General features: G+C 37.6%; 1 protein-coding gene across 1 annotated transcript in view; it reads left to right on the top strand.

The window, feature by feature from the left end:
- The window catches only part of vwa11 (von Willebrand factor A domain containing 11), a 25,766-nt gene extending 13,057 nt beyond the window's left edge, over positions 1 to 12,709 (top strand). The window contains exons 2-18 of the mRNA XM_082164838.1: positions 845 to 919; positions 1,311 to 1,496; positions 1,660 to 1,938; positions 2,451 to 2,544; positions 2,871 to 2,999; positions 3,982 to 4,168; positions 4,622 to 4,791; positions 5,697 to 5,809; positions 6,076 to 6,192; positions 6,295 to 6,468; positions 6,627 to 6,759; positions 7,309 to 7,458; positions 7,595 to 7,687; positions 7,777 to 8,045; positions 10,603 to 10,736; positions 10,853 to 11,012; positions 11,607 to 12,709. Coding sequence (XP_082020964.1) covers positions 1,311 to 1,496; positions 1,660 to 1,938; positions 2,451 to 2,544; positions 2,871 to 2,999; positions 3,982 to 4,168; positions 4,622 to 4,791; positions 5,697 to 5,809; positions 6,076 to 6,192; positions 6,295 to 6,468; positions 6,627 to 6,759; positions 7,309 to 7,458; positions 7,595 to 7,687; positions 7,777 to 8,045; positions 10,603 to 10,736; positions 10,853 to 11,012; positions 11,607 to 11,984 — 2,766 coding nt within the window. The 5' untranslated portion in view covers positions 845 to 919 and the 3' untranslated portion in view covers positions 11,985 to 12,709. The remainder of the gene's footprint in view (positions 1 to 844; positions 920 to 1,310; positions 1,497 to 1,659; positions 1,939 to 2,450; positions 2,545 to 2,870; positions 3,000 to 3,981; positions 4,169 to 4,621; positions 4,792 to 5,696; positions 5,810 to 6,075; positions 6,193 to 6,294; positions 6,469 to 6,626; positions 6,760 to 7,308; positions 7,459 to 7,594; positions 7,688 to 7,776; positions 8,046 to 10,602; positions 10,737 to 10,852; positions 11,013 to 11,606) is intronic.

Raw genomic sequence — 12,709 nt, 5'->3', positions numbered from 1 at the left:
ATTAAACAGGATTCCAGACAAAGTACTCACAGAGGTATATCATAAAGATAGACAGTGTTTGACAATGAACCGACAAAGGACAGAGAAACACAAGGGGGTTATAAAGGGAGGCTTAAAATAAACACAACAGGTGAAACTAATATGGTAATAATTACAAAACGAGGATAACAAGGGGGCGGGGTTAGAAACGAGACAACGCAAGCACATGGCCCAAACAAATGGCCATGTGCTGCACATAAAAACATGGGTCTGTCATGATTCTGCCTCAAGACGAGAGAAAATCAAGAACAAGATGGCAGAATCATGACAGTTAGTCACAATAATTTAGTAAATAATTCATGCATAAGGGTCATTCTTTGAACATGTAATGCCATACGGTCAATCATTTTATTTACTGAAGAACTTCCTGATGTTTCTGGGAACTCAATGTGCAAGAACAGGTGGGGTCCTATTGTGGAATGTGAATATTGTTTCCAAAGATGATGATAAACTCTTTACTGGTAAAGTCATAAAGCAAATTTTAAAATTAAGCAATGTAGAAGTTTTTATGTGAATGGTCAAAGGTGGTTTTGTGGAGTGGATGCTTTACTCAACCGTAAGCATCAGGTTAGTTTTATTACTGCTGTAGATGTTTACATTTTTGGGGGGATTTTATATTTAATGAAGGCTATCATAGGTATGATTTATACTTTTTGTGTGTGTGATATGATATTGACAATATTTTAAAGGCAGCCATGCCTTAATAATATAATTCCTCCTTAATGGTTAATCATTTGCTGAGGTCTGATTGCATGGCAACTTATGTACTCTGTGAGATAAGACATATGTATATGTATGTCATCAGAGCCTAACAAGGACCCATTATCAAGGGACAGACAGGAGGAACCGAGACAGACTGAAGGTACCTTGAATGTAGAAGGTAAGAAATAAGGTCTATTATACATTCTATTGTATTCTATTTTCTATTCTGTTATTTATGATTGATACATTGCCTTATCATAATATATAATATAAATAATATAAATATAATATGTGCCTATATATAAACATTTTGTAATAGTTTAAACTTAATTCCGCTCACTTCTCTCTAAAGATTTGAATTCCTTCTTTTTCCTTCAATTTGTCTACTGGTTAAGTTATTTTTTTCCCTCATGAATAAAAAAAAGAAGCTTTTTTTTCTTTCTTTTTTAAAGATGTTTTTCTTCATTTTTCTTTTTTTTGAAAAGATTTTTTTCTTCTTCTTCTTTTTTTTTTTTTTTTTTGCACAGCACGCATTACTAAATTGCTACATTTTATTCTTCTTGACTCAGATGATCATGAAGCCATTAGTACCCATTGTGGCCCTTATCACACTAGTGTCCAGGGTGCAGGCTTTTGTGTCAGTTGGGGGTAACGGAAACACTCATGTGACCATTACTGGTTTTGCTGTGATGGAAAAGATCAAGGATGTGTGTAAAGCAGTGGCTGAATCAGAAGGAAGAGAATTCAATCCAACTGTGAGTTTGTGTACAAATAGGGGCATAAAAAGCACTATAAATATACCATAGAAATTGTGCGATTCTTCTGAAGACAAATAATAGCTTTGATTTGAGAAATGTTTGTCATCATTTTACTCAAAATGATGATTCACTGAATTCAAATTATTCCACTTTAACACAGGGCTCATCACCTGAAGAGCTGCTGCGTGCGTGTCTGGGCACGGCCACTGGTGAGGTTTCGGGTGCCAAGTTCCATGCGGCACTGAATCAGATCTACATGCAGAATGGATTTGTGGACCGTGATTTCATGGGCAGTGCACCACACCACTTCAATAATGAGGCCTTCGCTGAGGGGCGCAACCTCATCATTCAGGGAACTGCAGCCATAAAAGCGAATGTCCGCACTGACAACCTTCAATCTGCCAGAGAAACACTAGGGCGTGTGTGTCACACACTACAGGTGGGTGAGAGAGGGAGATACAGTCAGTGACTATGACAAGCATATTGCTACAAAATTGCTCAAGAACATGGTTTCACTCATTAACAATTTGTTAACACATTCAGTTATTATAAGAAATGCTTTTGTTTATGGTTGTCACATGTTTCTTTAAAAGAAATGTTCTCTAGCAAATCAAAAAACTTAAGCTTTCAATATTAATATTATGTTAAACATCCAGTTTATACATTTTGTCAACATTTACTTATATTAAAACTACAGGAACACACACACATAAACAGTCTCATTTCATATAGAACCATAAAAGAAAAATAAAGCATAAACTTTTCTTAATTACCAAGAAAATGGTTTCATTATTACAATTTATTATAAGAAATGCTTGGATGCTGGTTGTGACAATTTTCTCTAAAAGATGTGTTTTCAAGCTAAATTATATTTAAAAATAAAATAAAACTTAAATATAACGTAAGCTTTAATAGCATTAATATTATGTTATGCATTATTCTTTTTTTCAGGATTTTTACAGCCACAGTAACTGGGTTGAATTAGGAAACAAAAGTCCATATGTCAACCTCATCAGACCGGATCTCAACATTGAGAACATTGCAGGTAGATAAAGCCAGTGGGTGTGCTTTATGAGAGAGACTCATATGTGGAAATTAAATGTGATTACACCATTCTTTCAGTGTTGACATGTCCAATGTTCATGTGTAATAGCTCCTAAAAATCAATTTTTTAAATTGAAAACTAGAGATAAGTGAACAGATGACGTGGTGCATAACTGATAATAACAGGTTACACCAGAGAGTACATATCATATTGTATGAGATTAATCTGTTGACTGTTCCTAAACAGCAAATTAAATTAAATTAAGTGCATGTTTGTGATTTATGTGTGTTGTATACTGCTGTAGATATGTATTTGTTCATGTGCAGACGTTGCAATGCCAACATGCAGTGACTGTGCCAGTGGTACCTGTCCAAACCAGCTGCTGCCTGCTATTCTGAATGGGAAGTACCTCACTTCAGGATACATGGGCTTGTTCTCCGCTGACAAACCTCAAGGTGGGGAAACATACATAGGTTTATACCAGAAACAGGCATGGGCATATATACTGTAAAAATGTAAGGTGAAGTCAAAATGTATTAGGAACTACTTCCACTGCTTTTTTAAGCTAACAGATAAACTTACAGCAAACGCTGGTGTTTTATCAGCTTCTTAGAATGAGTGGTTTTAGGTTGTTATGTGTAAACAACTGAAAAATATTGCTGTACAGGTAAACCTCACTCCCCTGATCTCAAGAGGTGCACTGGCAACTGATACTAGAGCCTTTAGCATCCTTGTTAGTGTGCCCGCCTTCAATGCCTTAAAAGCTGGTTCAAGTCCCACTCGGAGCGGGGCGAGTAGGATTGGAGGGGTTATATTGGTGCCTTGACCCGGATGGGAGTGAGGTTTAGGGGGGTGAGTGTAACGGAGGCCAGATAGAGAGAGCTGTGCAGGTAAACCTCACTCCCCTGATCTCAAGAGGTACACTAGCAACCGCTGTCTTTAATGTCCTTAGTAGTTTGCCCACCTCCCATGCTGGAGACACTGGATCGAGTCCCACTCAAAGCGGGGAGAGTAGGACTGGAGGGGTTATATTGGTGCTGTGACCCAGATGGGAGTGAGGTTTAGGGGGGTGAGTGTAACGGAGGCCAGATAGAGAGAGCTGTGCAGGTAAACCTCACTCCCCTGATCTCAAGAGGTACACTAGCAACTGACACTAGAAACTGCTGTCTTTAATGTCCTTGTTAGTGTGGCCGCCATCCACTCGAAGCGGAGCAAGACCTGAGGGGTTACATGAGCAGAGGCTGTATTAACTGAAACATTTTACCAAATTTGAAAATAAATCAACAGACAATTCAAAATGTCTTTGACAGATAAAAAATAAGATATCATCTGCGTTTCCCCACTCAAGAAACATTTTAAAAAAGGAGTGAAAAATACTTCAAAAAATATTCTTAAGTGGCACAATTTCATTTTTTGTCTTTTATGCGTGTGTGAAAGGTAAATGTAGCCATGGTGGGGAGACTGATCTCAGCAGTACCCAGAATCCTCGAGGTGGGATCAGTAAAGATGAACGCCTTTCCCATAATGCTGATCTACACAACAATGCTGTGAACCTGGCATCTGAAGCCACCCTGCAACTGCTGGAGGACATACGTGGAGCTGTAGGAAACAAGGACTACCTTCGGTATGGGGATAAATTCCTTATATATCCTTAGACAAACTTTCTTAAACATTTAAGAGATATTATTACTTGCAAAGCTGGGAGCAAAATGTCAAGTTCTCTTAACAACCTGTTTTCTACACTACAATACTTTTACAATTAAAATGATGATTTCTGATGGATCATGTGACACTAAAGACTGGACTAATGGCTGCTGAACAATCAGCATTGCCATTACAGCAATAAATTAAATTTTAAAATATATTCAAACAGAAAACATTTATCATATTATAATATTTCAAAATAGTGCTGTTTTACTGTATTTTTGATCAAGTAAGCGTAGCCTTGGTGAGCATATGGATAAGATCGACCCCAAACTTTTGAATAGTAGTGTATGTGGCATTCCTAATTTGAAAGTCTAAATAATATATATCACTAAAATCTATTAACCAGAATAAAAAAATTTTCCTCCATCAGACTGATGGGTATTGCACGATCTGCAGTGCTGGCTTTTGTGATTGATAACACAGGCAGTATGGCGGACGACATTGCAGAAGCCAAAAGAGTCGCCTTCAACATCATTGACAGTAAGAAAGGAACTCAAGATGAACCATCTGAATATATTCTGGTGCCGTTTAATGATCCAGGTGAGTTTAATGAGTTTCCATCAAGCATTGGAATACATAGCACATATAAATACTTGGTCAAAATAAACCTTCTTAATTACACAAAACTGTTTTATTGAAACTTTTCATTACTGAATGCAATTTATAGCTGCAGTCCGTAACTTTTTTTGTGCTCAAAATCGACTAAATCATGAACCCATTTTCCAAACCGTGTTTTTGTCTTATTCTGAATCACTACTGAACACCTATAAAAAGTGTTTATATTTTGACTATTTTAGACCGGTCGGGGCCAAGTAGCCGAGTAGCCCACTACCTGCGTGACTCGTCATAGACATAAACAGATGTATGCAGTTCTGTGTATTAACCTCTAGAGCGCCAAAAGTTATGGACTGCAGCTTTATTTTAATAGCATCATTTGTTCGTCATTTTCAGTTTTTCCCCACAAAGTTTGTTGTTCTCAGTGAAGAAAACATGCAATTCTGCCTTAGAATTTGACCAAAATTAGGTACTTTGGTCACACTTTAGATTAGGGTCCAATTCTCACTATTATCTACGCCATTTGCCTCAAAAAACTCCTAATTACTGCTATTAATAGTTAGTAAGGTACTTGCTAAGTGTAGGTATTGGGTAGGATTAAGCGATGTAGAATATGGTCATGCAGAATAATGCATTTAATATGTCCTTAATAAGTACTAATAAACAGCCAATATCCAAGTAAAATGCATGCTAATAAGCAACTAGTTAAAAGTGAGAATTGGACCCTAAACTAAAGTGTAACCAGTAATTTTTGGAACAGCCTTCATTTTGATAATGTGCCTATATAGTGCCTTAAATTGTTGCCTCTGTAGGCATCTCGCTATGAATTTGGAAAAGAGCAATGATGTTTTTACAGATACTATTTGTATGAATTCTGTGTGTATTTGTAGATTTTGGACCACTAATAAGAACCACGGACCCAGATATAATGAAGTCAGAGATCTCCAAGCTCAAAGCTGATGGAGGAGGAGACATCCCAGAAATGTGCCTTTCAGGACTTCAGGTACTGTGTTGTGTGGCCTTTTAGCCAATCAGCTCAATCGTCATATCTGATTAGCAACCAGTCTCTAGTTAGAACTAATATTAGAATATTAAATATTATAATGAATATTATAGATAATCTGTGAACCTTCATCCACAACTAAATTGTCTGTATTGAGATCCATTCTTAGTTTGGTCAAAACACTAGCAGGAACATTACAAGGAATCAGTTTTGATTGATCACTCTACCTGGTTCTTCTCCTTTCTAACCTTCTGTCTCTTCCACAGTTGGCTCTAACAGGCGCTCCCTCCTCCTCGCATATATATGTGTTCACCGACGCTCCACCAAAGGATATACACCTGGAGAAAACCATCACAGCCCTCATCCGCAGCACCAAGTCTGCGGTAATCTCTCTAACATTGTTTTAGTTTCAGTCTTTGCCATCAACCTTTTAACCAGGCCTCCATTAGTTTCCCACTTTTCCATCCCTCCCCCTCTCTTTTCAGGTGTCGTTCTTCATGACACCATCAAGGAGGAGGAGAAGGGCATTGAAGGCATCGTCAGAGTTTCAGGTGTATTATGACGTGGCCTTGGCCTCTGGAGGTCAAGCCATTGCGGTCTCCAAATCCAGCATCTCTCAAGCCACTGATATCATTGTTGACACCTCCACTTCAGCCCTGGTATGATCAGCATTTTATAGCAATTTTGAACTGTATACAAATATTTTGAATTGTAAACATCTCACAAACAAAACAGTTATAACAGCTTACTGGTATAAATGAATAAAGCCAAAGTTTTTTCCTTGCAAATGTTTGCACACTCTTTCTTTTTCTGTCAGGTGACAATTCTTCAGCGCTCCAGGGATCCAGGACGTGTGGAGAGTTTCTCCTTCCTACTGGATGAGTCTGTGTCCAACACTACCATCTACATAACAGGAAATAGCCTCACATTCAACCTACGCAGCCCAACAGGTAAATTCAGAGGCACTTTAAATTGCAAATTTAACAATGAACTAATTGACAATACATTTATTTTACAATTTACAGGCCCTATAGCTGTTAAATTAAGACAAGCTGTCAAACATTTTGAATTTCAGCTATCCCAACTAATTTAGATTATCTTCATTTCATCTTAGTCCAGGATAAGTCATAGTGTCATGCAAGTTTTACCAGGCTGCAAACAACTCTAAACATGAAATCTGGTTTAGTCTCATGAAAGTGTGGTGGTTGCACTGACTATATATAATCTCTCCTAATGTTAAGGACGGCAATAGCTAGTAAAATCTAGAAAACTGTGAAAACTAAATTAAAACTAACAATGTTAGAGTGAAATGTTAGAAGTTATTGAAAAATTAAAAAATAGAAATAACTAAATAAAAATGTAAAACTAGAAAAACTTGTGAATTGATTATATTAGATTGTGCTGTACTCATTTGATTGATTGTCGATTGTTATTATGCACAACTTCTTTATAAGATATAAAAGTAAGTTCCTCCACTATTATCTTGCACTTGCTTCCAGGTGTCTCTCAATCTAACACTGTTTCCAACGGACCTCTGGGAACAATTCAGAGTGTAGGAAACCTGCAACGGATCAAATTAAATGAAACTGAGATGGGCCTGTGGCACATTGACATGACGACAACTCAGTCCTACACCGTAAAAGTGATTGGTGAGCCATCATGTACACATTTCATAAACCAATGCAAAACAAAACACTGAAGTCTTTGCCAACCTGTCTTTAGGCCTTTGTAATGTAGACAGTAAAAAAAAAAATACTTAAAATGAAAAGAATCTGCATTCTTCAGGTCAGAGTGCGATTACATTCATCTATGACTTTGTGGAGGAATTCAAAGGACCTCATCCTGGATATGCTGTCATTGATGGGCGGCCATCAGCAGGTTTGAACCACTGTTGTGTTCAACTATGAATCGATTCTTATAAAGTTATTTGAATGGCAGTGTTAAAAGATTACATGCTCTTTATTCAGGCTCACCAGTTAAGCTGCTACTAACACTGACTGGAGAGAAAGGTCCAGAGGTTCTAGAGGTGCATGAGGTCGCTCTCATGGAGGTGTCTGGGGTCAAAGTGTCTAATGGAACCATAGAGAAAATGGGTGGTGGAGATTTCCTAGTTACTGTGAAAGAAGTTCCAGAAGGAGAGTTTGTGGTATTGCTGAAAGGAAAAGACAAGACCTTCTCCAGCCTGTTCCAGAGGCAGACCACCACACAGATGTCTCAGTCCAAAGTCAATGTCAAGGTACAGTACAAACTGCATTCTTTTTTGGAACATGACACTTATTTTTAAACTGTTATTTGATCTATTATGACATTCCCTCTGTTCCAAACCTTAGTGAGCTTTATACCAAAAGGTAGATACAGTCTTTTCAGATATGCTGCCTCTTAAGATAACTCTTTTCATCTAGATTTGAAGGAATTATTGCATATATTCTTCACAGAGAATGGCATGACATTCCCAGAATGCATTGCACCAAGTTCAGTGAAAAAAATAAATCCAATAAACCCATGGTGGATGAGTGGAAAACACTGGGTTGCATTCACTAATAATTGCGTGGATTTTTCATATTTTTTTATTTTTCACGTTTGTAATCTTTTATCTAAATAACTTATCAAAATAACTTCTCTTCTCTTCTCTTCTCTTCTCTTCTCTTCTCTTCTCTTCTCTTCTCTTCTCTTCTCTTCTCTTCTCTTCTCTTCTCTTCTCTTCTCTTCTCTTCTCTATAGACGTGTTTACTGGCGTGACAGATCATAGCTATAGCAAACCACAAACATCCACAGATTCGATCAAGTCCTGCCCTACATTTGTTCTTGTTCGAAAAGCCATTTCACTCGGATATACATCTACAAAAAACAAGGAACTCCCGCACACTAGTTTTAGGAAACGGTGCTAATACATTTTGATGCTCATTTGCAAGTATAGTGTGCCGGAGTTCCTTGTTTTTTGTAGATCTTTTGACCTATTTGGTCTTTTTCCCCCCACGCACCTACCCAGCAAACACATTTACATTGTGGCAACATCTGTGGCACGTTGCATTTCTACTATGGCAACGTCGCTGTCTACGTGCTCGCAACATTGTAACAACGTAGAATTGAAAGACGCGATAGGGCTGTAGAAACGTTGTTGCGCAACATTCAGCAACTGAGAGACGACGTTCTGACAATTTTTTTCAATTTTTTTGCTAGATATAGATATCCCCATTTAGCATGTTATGTTTTGTGGTTAATTTTTAATTAGTCATATGTTAGATAATTATATACTTTTTAAATATTGTTTATCCTTATTATTATGTATGGGCCTAACAGTAAATTCATTATAATCAACACCTGCGAGTGTACACTTTGAAGAGTAAAAATGACATATAAGGTTAGCTAATTCAACTTTATTAAAACTGCATAATGGTAATCGAATTGCACTTCCAAAAGTCATACATTTGTGGAAAAAAAAGGGAAAAAAAGACATATTATACAGGGAGTGGACTAACGTTAACTAGCATGAGCAGACATGAGAAAATCTAGCAAAGAAACGAATGAGACGACAAATCAAAGGAAAAAATAAACAGGTGTGCGAGCAGTTACAAACATTTTTATTTTTCTCTGTTTGTTTCCAAAAAAACAAAAAAAAAACATTATTGTGCAACAAGTAGCCTAGGCTATGCGCTTCAAGTCGCTGCCTGTTCAAGGAGTGCTGAAATCAATTACTCATCATTAAAGTCATTTTGGCTTCATACTTTTGGTATAAAGTTAAATATTTGTCATACCTGACCAGAAGATGTTCAAATAAATGTCACATTAGACAAGGAAGTTGTAGGTTGTGTTTGAATAATTACGTATCTTATTTAGCTGAGGTAAATTAAACGCAATTCTGACGTATCCTTGCTTAATGAAGAATGAGACGACACATGAGCCCAACGGTCAGTTGAAATTTAAAAGGCTGATTTTCATGCTTCAGGGCAGTGAGTACATATGTCGTCCAGTGGTTGTCCAGACATCTTAAGCCTGGAACACACCAAGCCAACCGTCGGCCAGTTTTTGTGCGTCGGCCGACTAAGTTTCCTCAGTGTGTTCCGCACCGTCGGCTGAAATTGGTCCTCGTCGGTTTCCCTTTTTGAATGACGAATATAGACGAATATATCTGCAGAAATAGTTGTCTCATTTACACGCATTCTAGCTAGCAGTCGGCTGTAGTTCTCTCTGTGTGTTCAAGTGAAGCTTTTTACCCCGACGCGAGGCAACAACACAGTCGGCTTTCATCTGCGCTAGTCATGCTAGGCTTGGTGTGTTCCAGGCTTTAGGCACAACCTTAAATGGCCCTGAACGGTGGTTCAGTGTCAACACTGAGACAACGCTGTAACAACCTTCATCACACAACATAGTTATAGCAACCTTTTGTCCATGTTGTTAAAACGTTGTTAGAAGGTTGGGTGGGTACGTTGTGCCAACGTTCTGTGTTTGCTGGGTATCACCTGCAGCAGGTGTGCGATGGTGTTTGCTAATTACTCGGATACAGTATACATCACAATAGGGAAGAAAAGACTATTGCAACTTGTGTGTCATGCCAACTTTAAGAACTGTTTTGTTAGCCTAGCAACATGCTAACATAAAAAAATCTATTGAAATCTATAATGTGGTCAAGTCTCTCGTGTGGAAATCGGTCACTTATAAAGTTCCATAAAAGTTAGAATACTTCCTTTAGAAGGCAGTAGGCGTCACTCTAGTTGTTTGAACAAATCTTTTTTTTAAATAATGCTATTTTCTGGAATTGAATATCTTCTTTTTTTTTACCTCTCCATCTATAGGCAATAGCGGACAGCTCCATGCTGCCAGGACAAGTATTTAAACTAAATTTTACTATTACAACCAATGGATCAAGCGGTACCTACACAATACGTGCAAGGAATGACAAAACCATCCCTATGACACATCCATCAACGTAATTTCTCCTCTTACTTTTCAAATCACTCAGTGATGATTGATGAACAAGTTTTTATTGCTTTTCTTATCAAGAGCAAAACTCTGATCCACAGTTCTGTTACTTTGTCATCGCAGGCTCAATCTGCAGAGTGACGGCAGTGCTCAAGGCACAGTGTCTCTCACTCCTCCTGCTGATACGGTCTCAGGCACAGATGTTACGCTAACCATCGAGGCAGAGGGACCTGGAGGAAGTGATTCTAACTATGCTGTCGTTCGCCTTTCTGTTCTCTCCAAGGTAACCTCACATGGTTTCACATTTATAATGTGAATTTTTTTCCCCAACAAACCACAAGCTACACAAGTCATTACAGTCAAATTCTCTACTGATTTTGCAGTAGTGGCAACCCAACACTAAATAAAAAAAATTCTAAATTATTAACTTAACATAATGAATAGGAACAGGGAAAATTTAGATCTCTAAATTTGTAAATTTCAATGGCAGCCAATAATTCTCCACACAAAGCAAATTGTGGTTAACCAATATTTAATATACCATTAAAGTTTGCGATCAGTATGATTAAAAAAAAAGAAATTAATTATTTTATTTAGCAAGGAAGTGTTAAATTGATCAAAAATGGAAAAAAAAGTGTTATATTGTTACAAAAAGACTACTATTTCAAAATAAACACTTATTTGCTAAACTTTGCACCAGAGAATCAACAAAAATATTAAGCAGCACAACTGTTTTTAACATTGATAATAAGAAATGTGTCTTGAGCACCATATCAGCATATTGGAATGATTCCTGAAGGATCTATAATATTATTTATATGCCAAGTTATTCTTCAGTAAGCTGTTGTTTTAACTCATCCTTTACTGTTCCGCCCAGGTGACTGACTTGACTCCTCCAAAATGTGAAATTGTCGATGTACAGGGTACTTGCTACGCCTCCTCTTGCAGCTCATCAAACTGGGAACTGTCTGTCAACATCACAGACAGTAATGGCACAGGCATCGAGAGCATTTCCATCCAGCAAGGCAGTGGAAATTTTACCCAGAAGGAAGTGGAAGACAGTGTGATGGGTCTATATGAGGCCTCCTGTTGTTCAACTTCCGTAACTTTGTCCGCAGTTGACAAGGTCGGGAACGTGGGCAGGTGCAGTTACACCATGAAGTCTAGCGCAGGCTCTCGCCTCATCAGCATGTCCCTCCCTCTGTGGGCTTCTCTGCTTTTATATGTTTTTCTACGTGACGCATTCCCTCTGTAATGACACGGAGTCCATCAACCAAATACACAATCATCCTATCATTCTCTTTCTCATCCCATCTGTCTGTAAAAATATTTTTCTAAAGCTTTCTCAGAGCTGTGAAATAATGTAAAACAAAGCATTTCATTCCAATTAAGACTACTAATGAAGAACCATGCTGCTTATTCAGAACCTACAAACCTCAAACACAGATTAAAGTTTTATGTGACCTCTTCTGTAAATAAGAAATGATGGAAGTCTTTGTCTTATTATCATGGATTTAATTTTGACAGTTATGATTGTCATATTTCTTATAATTTAGTGAAATATCTGTATGACTAAAATACAAATGGATGTTGCAAAAAGAAAAGAAAAGAAAAAAATGTTTTCTGATCTACAATATTACTTCTTTTTTTCTGTCCAAATATAGGAGGAAATTGTGTAACCATTATGTTACCAATATAAAGAATATCAATATAGTTTTACAAATATGGCTGCCAACACATTCTCACCCCAAATCGTCACTTTTTCGTCACTTTCAACCATGCTTCAATATCCGACGCACAAAGCACCCTTTAGCGTCCATATGTGACGCTTCGGTTATGGGTAGGTTTAGGTATGTGGTAGGGTTATGCGTTTCATATGGACGCTAAAGGGTGCTTTGTGCGTCGGATATTGAAGCATGGTTGAAAGTGCAATGACCTAAACACACATTAAACGAAATAGTATTTTATGGCCCAGTTACC

Source organism: Leuciscus leuciscus (genome assembly GCF_965113295.1).
Source record: "Leuciscus leuciscus genome assembly, chromosome: 3".
Taxonomy (NCBI): Eukaryota; Metazoa; Chordata; class Actinopteri; order Cypriniformes; family Leuciscidae; genus Leuciscus; species Leuciscus leuciscus.
The sequence above is the reverse complement of the archived record's forward strand: the minus strand, read 5'-3'. Positions and strand labels throughout refer to the sequence as shown.